Consider the following 23,214-nt stretch of genomic DNA (forward strand, 5'->3'; position numbering starts at 1 on the left):
TAACGCAGTCGAATTTAGGGACCGTCTCTAAAGTTCAACACAACATTGGTAACGTTATACACGTTTCAAACTTCAATAGCATTTGAAGAGAATGACAGTCATACAACTGACTGTAAAGTGATCATTTAGGTGTCAGGTATGATGCACACATTTTGATATTTAATAATTAAACTGTCAAATCATATGGAAATATGGATATGCATTATTTCACTAGGATACTGTTTGGGCTCTAACACAAAACATGCTAGATTTAAATGCATCACTGCTGAACACTGATGAGAATATTGCTTGAGAATATATTTACAGAGATAATATTAGAGATTATATTTACGATAAATTATTATTATTTATGCATTATGCGTTGCTATTGAGGCCATTAAGGAAGGAAATCCCACAGAATCAAGCTTAAAAAAGTGCATAGAGCTGCTTTAGTTATTTGTTGTTTGTTGAATTTCAAATATAAAACTTGTTGAAATGTTTTAAGTGTGTGCATCTGTTCTTTTTGAATACTTTCATCTCGTTTGAACAAAACCGTGATAATATTGATAACCGTGATAATTTGGGTCACTATAATCGTGATGTTAAATTTCCATACCGTTTCATCCCTAGCAGGGGGCGCTCACCCTGTGGTCTGTGTGGGTCCTAACGCCCCAGTATAGTGATGGGGACACTATACTGTAACAAGCACCGTCCTTCGGATGATACGTTAAACCGAGGTCCTGACTCTCTGCGGTCATTAAAAATCCCAGAATGTCCTTCGATAAAGACTAGGGGTGTAACCCCGGCATCCTGGCCAAATTTGGCCATTGGCCCGTCCATCATGGCCTCCTAATCATCCCCATATATACAATTATTAATTAATCAGGCTTAGGATAGCCGATACGATCAGTTCAAAAAATGCTTGAGATCGGCTCGGGACATCCCTAGATATTAGGATTACTAGTGAGGTGCACCATCTCTGAAGTGACACCAATCATCGATAATGCACGCAATGAATGGTCATGATGATTTTGCATTACATTTTTATGATGAATTCGAAAAACTAGTCAAATAGGAACGTTGTATTTTAAATGTATAACTTTCAGCACGCATGAGAGCGGCCACACAAGAAACAGAGCCCAATTGAAAGCAACAGTAAATCTACACAATCTAGCAAGAGCAGGACAAATGAGCGTCTGGTTTAAGACATGCATTTTTTGGGGCGTTAAATAATGGCGCAAACATCAGTAAATTGACGAGCGCAAAACTTAGTAAATCATCTTAATAAATAAATAAATAAATAAATAAATACTGTGTCTGAAAGGGAAAGTCTTACAAATGCATATGCAATAAGATCCGCCGCGAAAATATCCCTTTAATTTATCACTGCGTGTCTTTAGTAAATCCTGGCAGTCGTGTTTTAACACCTAAAGAGGGTTTGCTCTGGAGCAAGCCGTTTGCAAATCCTAAACATTTAAAAGGATAGTTCACCCAAAATTGAAAATTCTGTCATCATTTACTCAACCTCAAGTTGTTCCAAACCTGTATGAGTTCCCTTGTTCTGCTGAACACAAAATAAGATATTTAGAAGAATGTTGGTAACAAAGCAGAGAGAGCAACCATTGACTACCATAGTATTTTTTTCCCTACTATGGTAGTCAATAGTTGCTCTATCTGCTTGGTTACAAACATTCTTCTAAATATCTTCTTTTGTGTTCAGCAGAACAAGGGAACTCATACAGGTTTGGAACAACTTGAGGTTGAGTAAATGACAGAATTTTCATTTTTGGGTGAACTATCCCTTTCAAATAGATGATGCATTAAAAACTCTTGCCGCTCAAGCCACTTGCAATGTAAACAGTCTGCATGATTATTGTAATTATTACGGTAATCTGCAGTCAGCCCAAAAAAGACAGCCTTGTGTCAATCAGCCATACAATAAGAAACATCAAAGCATTTTCTTCGTAAGGGGGAGGAAAAAATATGTTCTTAAAGAAACATTTGAGAATTTAAGAATTTTCTCAAGAATTGCACATTGTTTTTAACTTCTTGGAATTGATTTTCAAGAATTCAGTGTTTCAAAACGGTCCCAATTTTTCACAAGTTGCGCAGAAATTATACACTTCACATTTACTAAATGTTTAGATATTTCTAGAAAAATCTGACTAAACGATAACAAAAAAAAGACAGAATTCTTGCCTGTCCACAATCAAATGTGAAAACACTACTATGATTAGCATTCAGTTCAGAGGTGTATAATTTCAAAATATCTGTGTCTATTGCATGTTACAGGACCCGTTTGGAGACGTGATCAAGAAGATTATGGATGAGATCCACACACATGCTGATCTTCTGCCCCTCTGTGAGCCCGGCACACAGAACTACGAGCAGTGGGCGGTACAGAAAGAGCAGAATGGTGAGAAAAGAAAGACTCTCTCAAATATATGGGTCATTCAAAACCTGGAAATATCAGGAAAAAGTCTTATACATGTATGTCTTTGCTTATGACGATGCAGGTGTAGGTTGTTTAGAGCCAATCGTCTAATGTGTAAATGTCATGCGATTAATAACATTACATCAAAACAATGTTAATAGGCTGATGCAATCCGATGTCACAGCAATTCATACGGATTTTACAAGGTGGCTAATTCGTACCAAGTTGTCGGGCTGGGTAAATAAAAAAAATTGATTTCTCAATTTTAAATCGATTCTCATTTTTACGAACAGATATCGAATGCTAAATCCTAAGAATCGATTAGTCATCCTGTTTTCAGTTGAATCAGTGGAACATTGTAACGCACCATCCAACAAATCGCAATAATCTTTGTGCTTTGTTACTATTGATATGAAAGTCTCAGATTACGTCCATTGTATTATGAAATTCAAAAACATAAATACCGTTTTGGCAATGTTGCGTGAGATCGCTCTGGCTCAGTTCAGCTCAAGAGAAGCGGCACATGAACTGATCTTCTCTTCTGCTTTAATACAAGTTACAGTGTGAAATAAACATGAATGAGCATCTGAAAGTGTGTTAAAAGATACAGTACAACTTAGCGAAATCCGTATCATGTCATGGAATCACCCAATCAGTGTTTTAATCGTGGAAAGTCGTCAAGTAATGTCACTAACCTCAGAAAAACGATATCCAGTGTCCATAAACTCGTTAGTCAGCTTGAAAAATTAACTCTAGAGATGAGCATTTTGCTAAATATATGCACCATATTTCACATTCATTGTAATTTGTTTATGTTTTTTCAATATTTAATGCATGTTTGAATAAATCTGACAAGTTTTTATGACAGCCACCATTTAAATGTTATTTCAAAAAACAAATTGGAGTAGAAATATGATTATGTAATTGTAAAGATAATATTTATAACGTTATTATAAAAATTACATAATTGAGTGTAATTTAAGTTTTTGAATACAAATCAGTTAATTTTTACCGTCAACATTATAGTAGGCTAATGTACTACCAACTGACTCCCATAGTTTACAGCATTATGATTTGTTTTCCTTGAGAAAATGTGCCATGTATTGTACCTGATATATATCCAAAATAATCCATATTGAATCGGATCGCAAGCTTGTGAATCAAATCGAATTGTGAAATTTGTGTCAATACCCAGCCCTACTAATTTGTACAAACTCACTCGTACGAATTCATAAGTTTTTAGCTAAAGTGAACGTATTTGACGAGTTGGTCAATTTGTATGATTTTTTACGAACGACCTACCCCTAACCCCGCCCCTTAAACCCACCCATCACTGCAGTATAGACAAATCATACGAATTAGCCACCTCGTACAAATACACACAAATTGGTCGTGAGATATTGATGGCTGATGACACTACAAAAACATCAGCTACTAATATAAAGAAATGTTTGCAAAACACTGGATATGTTGCTTGCAAAAAAATACTTTTGTCAGAATACAAAGATCCTTTAAAAAGGCTGTAAAAAGAGAAAAAGGGTCTTTTTGTGACCAAATGGAGTATTTACGACATCTAATGGGGTGATAACCAGCCAAACCACTTGAAATGTTTCTAGTTTGCTCTTCTGTAAAGTATTAAATGACTAGATATGGTTCTTTGTAAGCATTTTAAATGGAAATCCGCCTTTGCAATCTCCTAGAGTTTCTGGTAAAAATCCAGAAACTACGAACAACATGCTTCTTTTAAAGCAGAGCTGCGTGGTTGGCTGAGGATGTTTGCAAAGCTCTCGCTAAAGATGCGGTTTCTCTCTGTGCGTCCTCTGCTTCAGGCAGAAACCATGATTTAACCACCATATTGTTGAAGTCATGATAAGAATTTCATATACAGTCATGCACTCATGCAAAATGTGTTTGAATAAGCCGCAGTAATAACAGGGTCTCTTTCCTGTTTTCAAAGGAAGCCTCTGTTATATTACTGTGAATTCCTAAGTTTCAGAACTGAGTTCAGACATTCAGAATAACTCAACAGATTCAGTAGTCATATATAATAATCAGCATCCTCAAAGGCTAGTTATGACTAACTAGTATACTAGTATAGAGCTTAAAGGCCTGTTCACACCAAGAATGATAACTATATTAGCGATCACACCAACGGATGAAATCGTTCTGTTTATTCTAAGCACGTGCTTGTCTGTCGCTTTAAATGCTCGAGCTCAACGCCTACCTTTTCATTCTATTTTAGTATTATTGATATACCATTAGAGTTTTTGTTAATATTTTGGAATTAGATTTTATTTGTATAGATTCTGTTAACATTTGAATTTTAGTTAAAGTTTTAGTCACTTTGTTGTGTTTTTCATCTTAATTAGTTTGAGACTTTTTATGGATATGTCTATATATATTCGTTAAGTTCTATAATATAATTAAATATTTAATTATATATAATTAAATATTAACTAATAAATATATGATATATAATTAAATATAAATTATAATTGTGATACAATTATAATATATAGCCTACTGTTATATATAAATACAACAAAACAGTCATTTTAATAAATATATCATATATGCAATTATTTATAATTAAATAAAATATTAATTAATAAATATCATATATAATAAAATACAAATATAATTGTGATATAACTGTTATAGTATGAATGATATAAACCAACCCCATGGCTCTATGACATTCAGATTAGAAGATATCTCTTTGGATTTGGGTTGCTAGGGTGCTCGAAAATGGGGCGTGGCTAAGTAGTGTGATTTGTGATTGGCTGTAGATGCCCCGAGTCAAACAAACCCACCGTCATGCTTCTATGACACTTCTATCCAAAGATATCCCTCTTTTAAGTCAAGTCAAGTCAACCTTATTTATATAGCGCTTTTAACAATGCAGATTGTTTCAAAGCAGCTTTACAGTGTTAAACAGGAAAATAACGCAACAATTTTAATCAGCCGTATAGCCATTCTGGAGAAAATGGTTATGTCATCAGTTAATTTCAATTATCATACAGTGACAGTGTGGGCTTTAGATCAGTAATTTAGTTTATATGGTTAATTAAGTTTAATAATTAGATTTATTTGGATATATAGTTGAAAAATTTAGGGAATGAACTACTCATCCCATCATGCACTGTGAATGACCTAAGCTAATTAAATATGTTTTTTTTTAGAAATTGCATTACCACCTCCATGATGACAGCAGTTATATTGTTGAACTCCTTTATAAATATTGATGTGTGTGTTGTTCACCAGCTGCTAAGGAAGAGAATCAGAAGGTGCGTGTGTGTGCCGAACACCTCCGCCATTACAACGAGGCCCTTCACCAGAGCAACACCATACGCATGTCCGACGCCTTCAGCTTCCTCGACAAATACCACAACGAAGAGCTGAAGACCAAATCCAGCCCCGATGAGGATGGCGCCGTTACAATCACGGACACAGAACGATTCCTCTTCACCTTGTTCAAAGGTATCTCCCCCCAAAAAGAGTCAATGTTGTCTGCAGTGAAGCTAGTCTTTAATGCGGTGACAAGCTGTTAATAAAAAAAAACAATGCATGGAGCCAAGCGTACTATTAAAACCACAGATCAACCAGAAGATTGTCATCATTTACTCACTCGTCCTCAGGTTGTTCCTGTTTTATTTTCTATATTTTGTGAGACACAATAAGATATGTCCAATAATGTCTGAGCACTTTCTAAACTGAATGATGCTTTATACTGTAAGAAAGAAAATAAGCATGGGAACAACATAAGAGTGAGCAAATGATGACACCGTTTCAATCATTGCATCAGTGTTATTATAAAACATTTACATTAAAGGGTTAGTTCACCCAAAAATGAAAATTCTGTCATTAATTGATGGTGATGGTGATTAAGTGATTTGATTTGATTTTGATTTGATTTAATTACTTACCCTCATGTCGTTCGACACCCGTCAGACCTCGGTTCATCTTCAGAACACAAATGAAGATATTTTAGTTGAAATCTGATGGCTCTGAAAGGCCTCCATTGGCACAATGGCACGGTTCACTCTCAAGACCCTTAAAAGACACTAAAGACGTCGTTACAAAGTCCATCTCACTACAGTGGTTCTACAATAACTTTATGAATCGGCGAGAATAGTTTTGAGCGCAAAAAAACCCTAAATAACGACTTAGTGATGACGATTTCAAAACACGGCATCATGAAGCTTCGAAGCGTTATGAATCAGTGAGTCGATTCAGCAGTTTGGATCGCCAAATTTCAGCAGTTTGACACGCGATCCGAATCATGATTCGACTGATTCATAACGCTTCGAAGCTTCATGATGCCGTGTTTTGAAGTCTTCATCACTATATAAGTCGTTATTTAGGGTTTTTTTGCGCACAAAAACTAATATCGCCGATTCATAAAGTTATTGTAGAATGACTGTAGTGAGATGGACTTTGTAACGACGTCTTTAGTACCTTTTAAGGGTCTTGAGAGTGAACCGTGCATTGTGCCAATGGAGGCCTTTCAGAGGCATCAGATTTCAACTAAAATATCTTCATTTCTGTTCTGAAGATGAACGGAGGTCTTACGGGTGTCGAACGACATGAGGGTAAGTAATTAATGACAGAATTTTCATTTTTGGGTGAACTAACCCTTTAAGTAAATGAAATAAAATATAAATATAAGATTAAAAACTTTTTTTATATTTACGCTGTAGTTATAATCCATGTATTCACTTTTTGGGCATAGACCTGAAAATGAAATTTCCAACTTAAACTATCGTAAATCTTGAATGCATTAGGGTAGAGGTCTTCACGGGTCCAAAAATTCATACCCGAACCCGAAGAGACCCGTAATGTGCTTAACGGAACCGACCCGGACCCGTCTATTATTTCAAAAGCTGGACCCGGACCCGTGAAGATCCGAGAAATGCCAAAAACGTAGTACCCGGAACCGACCTGGACCCGTCTATTATTTAAAAGCTGGAACCGAACCCGGCGTGAAGACACAGACCCGACTGGACCCGTTTGTCACATATTCCACAATAACTGATATTTAACAAGTCAATAAACAAGTTATGAAAAATATAACTTTTTGTCTTACCTAGCCGTCGTCTCCCTTCCTTGTAACGTTACTTGTGATTCATTACATCCTTGCCAAAAAGTTAAATCCATGTTATTCCTCTCTTGTTATTCCAAGCATGCTTAATTCACTCATCATTTCAGCTTTAAAAGTCCACTTTATGTCACGGTGACGGATGACAAATGCGTCTTTGCAGATTTGCATTTCGACTCGAGTTAACTCGCATAATAACTTTGACTGTTTGCCTTTTTGAACTATAATAACGATTGCTCGTTCGGTGGCCGCTGACGTCCGCATTATTTATTTGCTATAATCTCTGTGAGCCGAGCCTGACCACCAAAACTTTAAGAAATAAGACGGTTAATTCATATTATTATTAAAGTCAATCACAGCGGAAGCTCGGGTTGCCATAGAAATGACACGGGTTTGATACTGCCCATGCGCGGTGGCTGGAGCAACCTGAAATATGAGCTTTTTTACGCAATTTGAGCATCATAGAAAACATTTGTGACAGTTCAACTGAGATTTTGTTGCTGATTTTAAATATATTATTTAAATATAATTTCAAATCAAACTTCAACAGTGCGTCACACGTAGACAGCACTTACTTTTTTCTCATGTTTGTCCACAATATGCATGAAGGATGCCCGGACAGAAGAGGTGCCCGTGGGTTTAACTTCTTTATATTCGTTGTTTTTTAGCTTTTTTCACACATCACTCATGAAGGTAACCATTATTATTACCGTGCGCTTGCAGAGAGAGCGAGAGAGCGCGAGCGCGAGCGCGAGCGCGAGAGCGAGAGCGAGAGCGAGAGCGAGAGCGAGAGCGAGAGCGAGAGCGAGAGCGAGAGCGAGAGCGAGAGCGAGAGCGCGAGAGAGAGAGAGAGAGAGAGAGAGAGAGAGAGAGAGAGAGAGCGAGCGAGAGCGCGAGCGCGAGCGCGTGAGGCGAGCGAGCAAGAGAGAGAGAGAGAGAGAGAGAGAGAGAGAGAGAGAGAGAGAGAGAGAGAGAGAGAGAGAGAGAGAGAGAGAGAGAGAGAGAGAGAGAGAGAGAGAGAGAGAGATCGCTCGTGTTTTTCTTCTTTCTTTTTTTTAAACCTTATTTCCCGGCTCACACTTTTCTTATCCTAATTTTACAGTTGCAAGTTACAAAAAACACACAAGCAGTGCTGACTGACTCTGATCACGGGCAGGTGTTCTCCGAGTCCGGATCGACTCGGGTATTGCACACAATGTTAAACAGACCCGGGACCCGTAGTAATAGATTGGGACCCGACCCGGACCCGGCTGATCATTTAAAATATAGACCCGAACCCGTACGGGTCCCGGGTCGGGTCCCGGGTCCACGGGTCTCGGGGGCTCCGTGAAGACCTCTACATTAGGGCACAGACTGAAGTTTGATCTCTTTTCAAAGACGACACTTGCGCTTATTTTTGACCGTGAACAGTACAAGTCAAAATTATACAAACAATACCCCATAATGACAACGTGAAAGGAGTTTGTTTGAAATCTTTGCAAATGTATTAAAAATAAAAAACGAAAAAAAAATATGTACATAAGTATTCACAGCCTTTGCTCGATACTTTGTTGAAGCACCTTTGGCACCAAGTATTTTTGAGTATGAAGCTACAAGCTTGCCAAACCTATTTTTGGGCAGTTTCTCCCGTTCTTCTTTGCAGGACCTCTCAAGCTCCATCAGGTTGGATGGGGAGCGTCGGTGCACAGCCATTTTCAGATCTCTCCAGAGATGTTCAATTGGGTGCAAGTCTGGGCTCTGGCTGGGCTACTCAAGGACATTCACAGAGTTGTCCCGTAGCCACTCCTTTGTTATCTTGGCTGTGTGCTTAGGGTCGTTGTCCTGTTGGAAGATGAACCTTCAAACCAGTCTGAGGTCCAGAGCGGTCTGGAGCAGGTTTTCATCAAGGATGTCTCTGTACATTGCTGCATTCATCTTTCCCTCGATCCTGACTAGTCTCCCAGTTCCTGCCGCTGAAAAACACCCCCACATCATTATGCTGCCACCACCATGCTTCACTGTAGGGATGGGATTGGCCAGGTTATGAGCGGTGCCTGTTTTCCTCCAGACATGACATTTGCCATTCAGGCCAAAGAGTTCAATCTTTGTTTCATCAGACCAGAGAATTTTGTTTCTCATGGTCTGAGAGTCCTTCAGGTGCCTTTTGGCAAACTCCAGGTGGGCTGACATGTGCCGTCTGGCCACTCTACCACACAGGCCTGATAATTGGTGGAGAGCTGCAGAGATAGTTGTTCTTCTGGAAGGTTCTCCTCTCTCCACAGAGAAACGTTGGAGCTCTGTCAGAGTGACCATCGGGTTCTTGTTCACCTTCCTGACAAAGGCCCTTCTCCCCCAATCAATCGGTTTAAAAAAAAAAAAAAAAATTAATTAAAGATTTCAAACAAACTTTTCACATTGCCATTATGGGGTATTGTTTGTAGAATTGAGGAAAATAATGAATTGAATACATTGTGGAATAAGGCTGTAACATAAATGTGGAAAAAGTGAAGCGCTGTGAATACTTTCCGGATGCACTGTATATATACACAGTACATAAATCATATATATATATATCATATATATCTAAAAAATGTTTGTTATGGTTTTAGTTGACTATAAAAACCCTGCTTGATCCACAACAGACAAAAAAGCGAAGCTGCAGGAGTTGATGGGAAAGCCAGAGTATGAAAATAATAATCTGGCCCAGCTGAAAACCAACATCCTGAAGGAATTCACCACCAGAGAGAAGGCGAGAGGCATCATATTCACCCGGACGCGCGTCAGCGCCATCGCTCTCTGCCAGTGGATTCAAGAAAACCCCAAGTTTGCTGAAGTGGGAGTCAGTGCCAGCTATCTGATCGGCGGTGGAGATCAGAGTGTGGTGAAACCCATGACCGCTGTAAGTCACAGAGTAGGGGTGTAACGGTACACGTATTCATATCGAACGGTTTCAGTACAGGGCTTTCGGTACGGTGCACGTGTCCGGTTGCAAATGCAATCTTTAACAGTTAACAGTCGGCTTGTTTTACACGCGGATACTCCCAGTTCCCACACAAACATATCAAGCATTCTGTCCATTTTATCACGAAATTCAAACGATAAATGACGTTTTGACGCTCTTTAATGTGACGCAACTGATCACTGTATAGGCGGTGCGCGAGTGAACGCGATCATCTCTTCCTAAAGAATAAACATGAATTTATATCTTAATGTGTTAAGGATACATTACAACTTACTGAAATGCATCATATGCGGTGTAATCGCTCAGTGTTTCAACAGCGGAAAGACGTCAATAAAACAGCTTGAGATCAATGTCACGTAGCATCACATTTACCTTAGAAGTCATTCAGTGTCCACAGCTGTTAGTTCACTAGAGAAATCAACTCTTTCACTAAATATATGCACTATATTAGCCTATTCATCATAATCTACTTACAGGGTTTTTCATGCATTGAACATTTTTTGGCGGCCACCAAAAATAAATTGTCCTGCCAAAGCCTTATTGGATGGGTTATTATATTATTATTATAAATTGAGGTAGATGACTTGTGACAGGGTGAGTCTCTTCAAACTTAGCACTGGCTCTTTCTCAATCGCACATATCAATCAAAATCAACTGAACTGACACAATGGTAAAAGGTTGGAAGACCGAATCCATGTTGCACGTGGCGCATTGGGAAAATGTTTTCCCTCAATAACCGCTGGGTATATATTGCGCTCTAAAAACATTGCCTCTTCTCTGTCAGGCATTTCGCACATGCAGCTGACATAAACCATACTTTCGAATAAACTGAAAAATATCCTTATGAAGTGTTTTCTATGTTGACACAAATCTTTTGCGTTGTTCTAACGGTCTTGTTTCACACACAATGTCCGCTAATGTCCGATTCACCTAATGACTCCTTTGAACGATTAATTTTAATGACTGGTTAAACAACTAATCTGTCCAACACTGAACTCACGAATAGGTGTGTATTCATTTACTCAGAACTCTTCTCAAATGAGAACGCAAGTGCTTACCCCATTTACCAAGAGTGGTTAGTAAGAATTAGTCTTAATAATCCACAGTATTTTCATGAGTTTATTTTGAGTATTTTTCTATTGATAATGTGTTGTAAATTACCTAAAACAAATATTTAGATTAGACTGGAGTGAGGTGAAACCAGAACAAAGCAAGCTAGCTGATCATTTTATTAAATTGTATATGGTAGAAAATTAGACTATTTGTTAATGCTATTTTTTAATATTGATATGATTGTATAACAAAATAGTTATCAATAAACGATGTAAACTGTATAAATGAGGAACAAACATAAAGAGATCATACTTAACATGAGATATCAAAATTAGATAAATGCAAAGAAAGTGTGATTTTTTTTTTGCTTATTTAAAACGTATCGTCAGTATTGGGCTCACAGATCACACGGGAAGGGTACGTGCGTGTGTGTGTGTGTGTGTGTGTGTGTGTGCGTGTGCGTGTGCGTGTTTTTTTTTTTGACCATGTCTGTCAGCCACCAAAGACCATTTTGCCCCAGGAAAAACCCATTAGTGAACCTGTTAGTGCTGTCTTGATTATTTAATGTATGTTTAAATAAATCTGTCATGAAAATTACAGACACGGTGTATAAATGATTATATTTCAGCAACGAATTGGAGAAAACTATTTTATTGGATTTAGAAGTTAATGCAAAAACTGCCTTATGTGAAGTTTACATGTTTGCAAACAATATGTTATTTGAGGGTTGATTATTATTAAGGGCTCCCTAAATATACTTTACAGCATTATCTTTAAGAAACTTTTATTTCTAATTAAATTCATTTAAGGACAGACACAATTTGTTCAGTAAACCACGGTTTAATAAAAATAATTACAAAATGTGTAATACTGCTGTACAGAACCGCCAGTTCTGTGTACCGTTACACCCCTACCACTGAGTAATGTGTCCTTTTCGGCATTCTTTGAACTGAATGAGCTGATTTTGAGGCATAATATCTCAATAAAATGATATATTTCTGTCTTCAGGCAGAGCAGAAGGATGTGTTGCAAAGGTTTCGTAAAGGGGAGATCAATCTGCTAATAGCCACCACTGTGGCAGAGGAGGGCTTGGACATCGCTGAGTGTAATGTCGTCATACGCTATTGCCTTGTGACCAACGAGGTCGCCATGATTCAGGTATGATTTTAGATGAACATTTCTAAAGATACTTTTGAACAGGCTAAATTACCATTTCTCATAATAAGGCAATCAAGTCTGATTGTCTGATAGAGTTCAGTCTCTCACTACTTAAAATGACAAATGAAGTGATCAGAGACTTACAAATTGAACACTGCTGATTGCGTTCTCGTGCTGAAGTGTCTGTGATCAGCATTCTTCTAATGAAGATGATAGAAGTGGCATCTTTGGCTCTCCGCAGGCCCGTGGTCGAGGAAGAGCGGAGGACAGCAGTTACACGCTGGTGGCGGAGACCGGGTCTGGGGTGGCAGAGAGAGAGAGCGTTAACGAATACAGGGAGAAAATGATGAGCAAAGCCATCGCCAAAATCTGCAAGATGAATCGAGCCGACTACGAGAAGAAAGTGAGAATCTACTTCGGTGACCGTAGAAAAATACTCTCCAACATGCCTCGCAAAATAAACGTTATTTGGTTGTGTGTAGATCAGAGAGTTTCAGATCCAGGCCATAATGGAGGAGAGGGTCAAGATAAAGAAGAAGCAGCAGAAGGGAATGATGAAGGAATCGCCATCTAAAATCAGCCTGAGCTGCAGGCAGTGCAGTGTGTTTGTGTGCTCTGGAGAACACATTGAGATCATCGAGAGGATGCACCATGTCAACGTCACAGAGCAGTTTGGGTAAAAACTCACAGTCTTGATTGCCACAAATACTTTTTTTTTTGCATTCCCAGAAAACTCAGAAATATGAATACTGGTGATGCAAGTGATGTTTGTTCTCCATGATGAATAATATCAGTAAAAAATAAATGCTGTCATTTGCAGTAAGTTGTTTACAGTCCGAGAGAATACGTCCCTACAGGAGCGACTCTTGGACTATGAGACCAACGGAGTCCTTGCATGCAAAAATTGCGGACAGGTGCGTGCAGACGTCAGCTCTTCCATTTAAATAAACGTGTTTGCATTACAGCTGATCATAACAGCACTTTGGCCAAATTCAAATCGAAAAACTTCACAGAATCACATTATGCAAGGAAACAACAACACTCTTAGGAAAAATATTGTATTTAAACACAGGCTTAGGCGATATACACTGATCAGGCATAACATTATGGCCTAATATTGCGTTAGTCCCGCTTTTGCTGCCAAAACAGCCCTGATCCGTTGAGACATGGACTCCACTAGACCCCAGAAGGTGTACTGTGGTATCTGGCACATTGGTGATATTAGCAGCAGATCCTTTAAGTCCTGTAAGTTGCGAGGTGGGGCCTCCATGGATCGGACTTATTTGTTCAGCACATCCCACAGATGCTCGATTGGATTGAGACCACTGGTCATTCCTTGGAGCACTTTTGATAGAGACTGACCACTGCAGACCGGGAACACCCCACAAGAGCTGCAGTTTTGGAGATGCTCTGACCCAGTCGTCTAGCCGTCACAATTTGGCTCTTGGTAACGGGCAGTGGTCATAATGTTATGCCTGATCGGTGTATTTATAAATATATGATTAAAATAACATGATTAAAGTGGCTATATGTAAGATTTTTCGCGTATTAATCTTTTTTTAGTGCTGCGGAAAAATTAATCGTGATTAAATCACATCCAAAATTAAAGTTTGTGTTTACATAAAATATATGTGTGTGTACTACTACTACTGTGTGTAATTATTATGTAGGCTATATATAAATACACATGCATGTATATATTTAAGAAACTGATGATGGCAAAAACTGATAGCCAAGTACTTTCAAAATGTTTTCTACAAAATACTAGCAAGAAATTAAAGCAAATAGACAGTACAGTATAGTATGCATCTCCTTTAGTATGATTTGTGTTAAATCTTCTGTTTTGTCTCGTTCCTGCGCAGCAATGGGGCTCGATGATGCTGTATAAAAGCATCGAGTGTCCCTGCCTCCATATCAAGAACTTTGTGGTCACTTGCGGCTCTAAGAAGAAGACGTTCAGCAAATGGAGCGAGCTGCCCATAAGTTTCCCTGCATTCGACTACACCCAGCACGCCGATCTCTTTGTCGAGGACTCGGAGGAAGACGACATGGATTCGCCTTAAAATAAAGAGCTGAAGATATTCAAACTCGTCTCTGACACAGTCAATCAAATGTCATCACCTGGAAAACAATGCTTCATCTACAAAGTCTGTTTTGCATTGCGAGCACTGGCACTGGCGTCAATGAAATCTGTCATTTCTAGAATTTATTTAACCTCAAGTGGCACTTTTAAATTCTGGTTCTAATGTACCAGATTACATATTTATTTCTGTGTAATTTCTTGATTTAACGTCTTGTAACAAAGCCAAAAATCCACTAAAACTGCACTGAATGAAGACACTGATCGATTTTACAGTCTTATACATGTAATGCATGTACGCAGTCTGTCACAAGTTCTCCCAAGAGTTTCCGTACGGATTTACTCTAGAGGATGTCATGCAATGTGCTATAAATACTGTGCATTAAAAAGACCCTTAATGTGTCATCTGTTTTCTATTTCTCGCATGACCAGTCTTTGATTATGAATCATGCATTCATGGAGAAAAACAGAGATGGACCATCAGGGAAGAGCGTGACACTCTCTCTCACACACACCTGTTCAGGTGTTCTCAGGAAGACACGGGCTCCCTTTGAGAAAACATCACCTGAGAAAACCTGTCAGGAAACGGCCTCTCATTATGCATGACAAATCTTGAATGCTCAACAAGTTTTTCCGGAGTCGAAGCACTTCCTTACCTGACAAACGCTTTGATGCATTCGTCAAACACATTCGGCAGTAGTCACATATTTGGACACACGACACCTATACCTTCCTTTTTGTTTTGACGGGTATCAAGTATAGGGTATATAGACTTACCCTAGGGCAAGTCGGGGTAAGATGAACCCCCCCACCACCACCGTAGATGCCACAAACTCTCATCTCTCTTTTGATGAATGGCTACGTTACTTTTAATTTTGCCATTTCATCTGAAAATAAACATTTGTGAGATTTAGTTAGCCGAACCGGTAATTGATATAATTTTGTGTCTCTGGATAATAGTGATTTATGACATTGTTTTATGTTGAATAAAGTTATCAATGTTTTTCGATTTGTGGAGTAAAAGTTATAGTTTATATTTTTAAGTACAAATCTATAATTGGCACATAAAGTGGCATGTGTTATTATTTTTAAACATATTACTGTAATTACTATTTAGTATTTCCATGAATCAGATGCACATCTTTAGGTGAGTTGAGTGAAATCGCTCAGTTTGCATTCAGTGTTGCTATTGTGACACATCTTCAAATAAAATATGGGCTGTTAAATATGTAAGGAGTGGGGGTTAAGATGGCTTCTTTGAATAATTTTACATTTTGTCCTATAACAACTAAATTGGCAAATGTTTCTAATTATTTCCTATAATAACACATTGACTGATGCATCATCATCCAGTAATTTTATAGAATTATGATGCATAATTGTAAAAAAAAAAAAAAAAACAACAACATGGAATATCTATTTATTTATTATTATTGAATTATAATTATAACATTTATTTTATATTATAGAAATATTATGAATATTATAAAAAAAATTATTACCTGTAATATGTATTTATGTATTTATTATTATAGAGTTATATTTATTTAATATTATAGAATTATGCATATTGTAAAAAATCTTATTACCTGTAATATTTATTTAGTTATTATAGGATTATAATATTTATTTAATATTACAGAATTATGCATATTGTAAAAAATCTTTACATATAATTCTATAATAATAATAATAATTAATAAATATTGCATGTAATAAGATTTTTTACAATATGCATAAAAATTCTATAATATTAAATACATATAATAATAAATATTACAATTATATGTATTTAATATTATAGAATTGTGCATATTGTAAAAAATATGACGTAATATTTATTTATTATTATAGAATTCTAATTATAATATTTATTTAATATAGAATTATGCATATTGTAAAACATCACATCACATGGGATATTTATTTATTATAGAATTATAATTACACTTATTTAATATTATATAATTATGCATATTGTAAAAAATCTTATTTCTTATATTTATATTCAAAAAATATTTAAAACAATCTCTTAACATTATTTAATACAGTTGTAATTTTTCAGTGTCAATTATTTAATTTGACTGGTAACAGCCAATGTCGTCTTCTAATTTAATTTATTGATCCAATTTAAGAATATAAAAGGAAATCTGAATCATAGCCTATATTTAATAAGATTAGGGGAAAATGCCCTTTATAAAAGGTAAAAATATCACAAATATGCATATGTCAAAGCTGATTGAACACTGGTGAGAATATTGCTGGATATTGAATATAATATTGAAAAGTGGATAACTGTTTTACTATCATTGCTCAAGAGTTGATATTAGAATATTGTTATCCTGTAACAGTAATTTAATCAACATGTTTATAGCCACTATATGTTTATAGAATAATATAAGAGAGAGATCACTGGCCGCTTTGTTGTCAATTCAGGCTTGTAATTGATGCTGTAATCATTACAGGGTGAGTATACGTTGGTTTGACGATCAGATGTAAGAAAATTCCTTGTTGTGTTACACAATTACAAACATTCAAACTCTGACTTTTATTTTATTTTGATTAAAAAAAATGTGTGCATGCGCCACCACGAAAGGTCCCACAGCTGTTCCCCCCCAATGTGTGATTGACAATTTCGCCCTTGTTTTGCATTCACTATATTTCCCTGAAATGAAAGTGTGGATGTGTCCCTCCAGATGTGGTGCAGTCAGTGAGAGGCGATAGAGTGTGTGTGTGCAGCTGTGCAGCGACACTACAGAGTTTCACAGGCGCTCGCGGAGAGAAGCTCGTCCTGAACGCACTCCGATGGAAAGTTGCGCGGAATGCGGATTCTGAGGAAGTTTCGCCACCGTTCCCTCGCTCCAGACTCAATGATGCATCGGAGGAAGTACATTTATAACCTGGAAAATTGCAAACGGACGGAATAAAGAGAAGCTGTCTGTCCAACTCGTGCACTAACGCGGTTCAGCTTCAGGGCAGACTCACTCGGCGGATTCCTGGAGATTGGATGCGCTTTTTAAAAGTTCCTGCGCAATTATGGTCAGTACTACTTGTTGTTTTCCTCACGATTGTGGCGTTTTGCACCAAACAAATGACTTGGGTTAAAAAAGAAACAGCTGGGTGTGTCTGTTTAAACGCAACTTGTGTGATCTCCTGAGCAATTACAGTGTGATTTTGACCAGAATGTGTTTTTCTCCTCACCTGTAGGGCTGTAATAAGGTGTGCGTGGCGCTCATCGGGGCGGTTGTCGTCATCACGCTCATCGTTATTCCCACGGCCATTTACGTCAACAGTGAGTGGGATCATCATCTGCTTCTATTTGAAATAATCAATAGAAACATCACTTAAAAGCAAGTATGGTGTGTCTATACCTCAAACGGGGGAAAACCTTGGTGTTTTTGTAAGATTATAGTCATGCTAATGTCAAAAGTTTGTTGTAAAGGTAATTTCCTAAGGCACCATCTGTTGAGGGGTGTCGATCTCCTGCATAATGTTTTTTTTCTTCAATTTCTTAACATGTCTCTGCACTCTAAAAAATGCTGGGTTGAAAATGGACTAACCCAGCAATTGGGTTGTTTTAACCAAGCGGATGGGTTAAATGTTTGCTTAAAGCTACACTGTGTAACTTTTTTAGTTTATTCTTAGCTAAAACACTTAGTTCTTTCAAAAAATAAATATGTGCTCATTAATGTACATTTACTTCTTTCAAGTAATAAAGTATTCTCGTAAGTTTATAATATGCCATTGAAAATACATACGGGTGAGGGGTTCGAATGCAGGTCACCATGTTGCCCCTCCATCTTGAAAGTACATTAGCCAAAGAGGGACATACCCGTAAATTCAAGCTTCGCCTTTCGCGTTTTAACACTCGATGGCACCGTGTCGAATGTGGACCAGGTCGAACTGGAAGCCATGTTAATCTTGGACTAAATCGGCCACCGTAGGAGTTAAAACGAAATCGGAATTGAGAGGAACAGAAACTAATATTCACTGGATGGTCATATACCTTTTCACCGCTAGATGGGGGAAAATATCACACAGTGTAGCTTTAAAACAACCCAATTGCTGGGTTAGTCCATTTTCAACTCAACTTGGGTTATTTTTAACCCAGCATTTTTTAGAGTGTGGAATAATTACTATTTTTAATGTTTTTAAAAGATCTTCTGCTTATCAAAGCTGCATTTATTTGGTCACAAATACAGAAAAAGACAGTAGATATTGTGAAATATTACAATGTGATATTACTATTTTACTTTAAAATGGAATATATTTCTGTGATCTAAGCTGAATTTTCAGCATCATTACTGCAGTTTTCAGTGTCACATGATCCTTCAGAAATCATTATCATATGATGATGATTTGATACTCAGTTATTATCAAATGTTGGAAATAATTGTTTTGAAACGGTGATACTTTTTTCAGGATTCATTGATGAAAAAACAAGAGCAGCATTTATTCAAAACAGAGATCTTTTCTAACAATATAAATCTTTACCATTACTTGTTATCACTTTAACACATCTTTGCTGAATTAAAGTATTAATTTCTTTCAAAAAAAGAAAGAAAAACAATGACTGACCCCAAACTTTTGAACAATATATTGTTACAAAATATTTATATTTTAAATAAATGCTGTTCTTTTTATTTATTTATTTTACTTTTTATTCATCAATGAATCCTGGGAAAAGCATAGGTTATAAAAATAATAATATTAACTGTTTCCAACATTGATAATAAATTATATTAGAATGATTTCTGAAGGATCATGTGACACTGAAGTAATGGTGCTGAAAATGCAGCTTTGATCACAGGAAAAAATTACAAAGTTTTATTAAAAAGTAATTGTAATACTATTTCTGAATATTACAGTTTTTCTGTATTTTTGGTCAAATAAATGCAGGCTTGATGAGCATAGGAGACTTCCTTTCAAAAACAGTACAAAGTCATGTTTCCAAACTCTATGGTTTCAATGAAAAGAAAAAAAATCTTTAGCGCCCCCATGTGAATACCAAAGAAATTGTGGGAATGTCATAACCTGAAATATATATCTATATATATTTTACATTTTTAAACTGAAACATACACTCTGTTTTCCTTGACTGTGTTCTCAGGAGATGACTCTGCATTAAAGAGAACTTATTCTTTTGATGATTTTTACAATGATACCATCAGGTATAAAACATACAACCTCCGTTGGATATCAGGTACGACACCCGAGGCCACTTCACATGCTCCCTGTTTTTTTGTAATGACCTCTAAATCACCCTGACACATACACTGCATGTCTCATTTTCCAACAGACAATGAATACCTCCACAAAACCAACGAAGGCCATATTTACTTGCACAATGCTGAAACGAAGGAAAGCTTGATGTACCTGAGCAACTCAACATTTGTAGGTTGCCTTATGTTTGAGTGATTGAATGTCTCTTCACAAAGTCGTCCTTCTTTAAATTCTCATTAAAGAGCCTCAGATATCGTTTCATGTTGCCAGCCACTCGTTTCTTATGTTTAACTTGCATGAAATTCAACTCATTTACTGTGATTTGATTTACAGGCCCAAGTGGATGCCACAGATTACATACTGTCAGCAGATAGAAAATACGTCATCTTTGAGAGCAATTACTCAAAGGTAAATTGACTGCAGTTATAAAATAACCCAAAGACATTAATACTGTGCAGATTCTTGCTGAAATTTCCATCTCATGCTTGAAATGCTTCAACAGCAATGGCGACACTCCTTCAACGCCTCCTACCATATTTACAACATGGAGTCTCAGTGAGTAAAGATTATTTGCTGTAGCTTTGGAAATTATTCACTTAGTATTACATTACTATAATAGGGTTGTCAGAATATAGGACAATATATGGAAAACTTGGAAACATCATTGTGACTGCTTGGGAAAGTCCCATGGCCGTCACTAGGCCCTTTTTAGGGGGGCTTCAAACTTCTGTCCAGCCCCCCTAAAAAATGTGTGATTAACCGTTCAAACATATGAAACTGGAATGTCAGAAATGTTAAACAAATGACAAAATATTCAGAAAAATTAATAAACTTTTTTCTAATTTCCATTTTGATTTGAAATAGGCCCATGTAATGTCATTTATAATATAATTAACAAACAAGAAATATTAACAAAGTTGTTTTCTTCAGATGAGACATAAGATTAATAGTAATGAATGTGTGCATATTGTGAATTAATTGAATGAGTTACCTGGCTTTCCTGTTAGCCTTAGAAAATGATTCATAAAACATAAATATCAGTTAAACATATGTTTACTTTCTTCACTGACAAAAATGGAAAAACTTTATCAGTCATATCTGCCATGGTTTTCAAGCTATTGTTATCTAATTTTTTGGCGTTCAGAACATTTTAAAATGCACATATGTAGATCATAGAAATCAACATTTTCTCAAGGGGCCATGCCCCCGAAACAAAATAATAAACAGCCAATATCCTAATATGCATACTAATAAGCTACTAGTTAATAGTGAGAATTGGACCCTGAACTAAAGTCTTACCAATTTTTTTTTTCATACCCTCACTGGGGGCTGAAATCCTAGAATCGCCCCTGGAAAGTCCTGAACATTTCAACAGCTTTTAACAGTATACACTCTAAAAAAAAAAAGGTTCTATATTGCACCAAAAAATGGTTCTTGGCTCGTAATCATAGGGGAACCTTTTTTAGTGCTATATAGCACCATCTTCACCGGTTCTTTGACTAAGTTGCTATGTAGCACCTCTGAAGAACCACTGAAGCACCAAACACTCATCGTTTTTTTATCTCACTGAACACTGTAGCACACTACTTTACTAATATATTACTTCCAACAACTGTTATACTCACTTTGACGTGTCTTGTTTTCTGTTGGATTCAGGGAATTTCTCTCCAAGTTTCAGATTCCACCTGTTACACAGCTCTTAGTTTGTGCACCCACAGGAAACAAACTGGTGAGTTACAAATAGTAAATTATAATTCTTTTTTTTTTTTTTACTGTTTATTGTTAATTTTATTTCTTATGCATCTTTTATTATTTTCACTTTACAATAATTGTCGATGTATAACCCTACCATTACTAGCCAACATGGTTACACTTTACTTGAAGGGGTGTGCATAAGACTGACATGACACCTTCATAATCATGACATGACACGTCATGAATATAAGGAGTTTGTATGCATGTTTATGACAACTGTCATTAAGTGTCATTCGCTCAATTATGTCATTTTTAATGCAAATATGACATTGAGATGTCTTTGTCATGACAACTTGACATTACCAAGACAACATAACCGGTCATAAATCTGTCATAAACATGACATAGCAGATCAATAATCAAATTTAAGAAACTACTTTTTTTAGATTTATAGGGTTAACATTAAACTGTCATGTGGTTGGTATGGATGTTGACTGCGGCCATTATAATGTCATGAATTTGTTTCAGTGGTACAAGTTGAATTTGTCATTAAAATGTCATTAAGTGTTAAGCCTGACAAGCCAGACCCACGTCAAGATGTTGGTACCATTGGCAGGGCTCAATCCGAGGGGCGGGATAAACGATTGGCTTTCAAATTCCCTCTGCACGCAATAGGATAGTGCTACAACCAACCAGAGCAGCGAAGAAGGTGAAGCGAAGCTAGTTGATGGTATCCAGAACCAATGAGTCGCTGGATACTTTGCTCACCTTCGGAACACAAATGAAGATCTTTTTGATGAAATCTGAGCTCTCGGACCCCTCCACAGACAGCTGAGCAACTACCACTTTAAAAAGTTCATAAAGAGATCATAAAACTAATCCATATGAATTGAGCGTTTAGTCCAAATATTCTGAAGAAACACGGTCGCTTTATATGATGAACAGATGGAATTTAGGCTTTTATTCACATATAAACATTGATCAACAAACATAAACAGAAGCTTGACGTGTGAGAATGAACCTCATTGGTTCTCTCTGAAGCTCAAACGTGATGAGTAACACAAGAATGAACCTCATTGGTTCTCCTGAAGCTCAAACGTGCTGCGTAACACGAGAATGAACCTCATTGGTTCTCTCTGAAGATCAAACATGCTGCGTAACTCGAGAATGAACCTCATTGGTTCTCTCTGAAGATCAAACGTGATGCGTAACACAAGAATGAACCTCATTGGTTCTCTCTGAAGCTCAAACATGCTGCGTAACTCGAGAATGAACCTCATTGGTTCTCCTGAAGCTCAAACGTGATGCGTAACACCAGAATGAACCTCATTGGTTCTCGCTGAAGCTCAAACGTGCTGCGTAACTCGAGAATGAACCTCATTGGTTCTCTCTGAAGCTCAAACGTGCTGCGTAACTCGAGAATGAACCTCATTGGTTCTCACTGAAGCTCAAATGTGCTTCGTAACACGAGAATGAACCTCTTTGGTTCTCCTGAAGCTCAAACGTGCTGCGTAACACGAGAATGAACCTCATTGGTTCTCTCTGAAGCTCAA

General features: G+C 37.0%; 2 protein-coding genes across 2 annotated transcripts in view; both read left to right on the forward strand.

Moving 5' to 3' along the window:
* Window positions 1–15,966, forward strand: part of ifih1 (interferon induced with helicase C domain 1) — a 51,792-nt gene extending 35,826 nt beyond the window's left edge. Inside the window, exons 9-16 of the mRNA XM_079821425.1 lie at window positions 2,272–2,395; window positions 5,678–5,893; window positions 10,133–10,389; window positions 12,514–12,663; window positions 12,905–13,066; window positions 13,146–13,339; window positions 13,484–13,577; window positions 14,526–15,966. Of these exons, the coding sequence (XP_079677551.1) occupies window positions 2,272–2,395; window positions 5,678–5,893; window positions 10,133–10,389; window positions 12,514–12,663; window positions 12,905–13,066; window positions 13,146–13,339; window positions 13,484–13,577; window positions 14,526–14,726 (1,398 nt within the window). The 3' untranslated portion in view covers window positions 14,727–15,966. The remainder of the gene's footprint in view (window positions 1–2,271; window positions 2,396–5,677; window positions 5,894–10,132; window positions 10,390–12,513; window positions 12,664–12,904; window positions 13,067–13,145; window positions 13,340–13,483; window positions 13,578–14,525) is intronic.
* A 1,431-nt stretch (window positions 15,967–17,397) lies between these two features.
* Window positions 17,398–23,214, forward strand: part of fap (fibroblast activation protein, alpha) — a 31,821-nt gene continuing 26,004 nt past the window's right edge. Inside the window, exons 1-7 of the mRNA XM_079821320.1 lie at window positions 17,398–17,782; window positions 17,951–18,035; window positions 19,854–19,946; window positions 20,043–20,137; window positions 20,300–20,374; window positions 20,469–20,521; window positions 21,623–21,695. Of these exons, the coding sequence (XP_079677446.1) occupies window positions 17,780–17,782; window positions 17,951–18,035; window positions 19,854–19,946; window positions 20,043–20,137; window positions 20,300–20,374; window positions 20,469–20,521; window positions 21,623–21,695 (477 nt within the window). The 5' untranslated portion in view covers window positions 17,398–17,779. The remainder of the gene's footprint in view (window positions 17,783–17,950; window positions 18,036–19,853; window positions 19,947–20,042; window positions 20,138–20,299; window positions 20,375–20,468; window positions 20,522–21,622; window positions 21,696–23,214) is intronic.

Source organism: Gobio gobio, assembly GCF_949357685.1.
Source record: "Gobio gobio genome assembly, chromosome: 7".
NCBI classification, from domain to species: Eukaryota; Metazoa; Chordata; class Actinopteri; order Cypriniformes; family Gobionidae; genus Gobio; species Gobio gobio.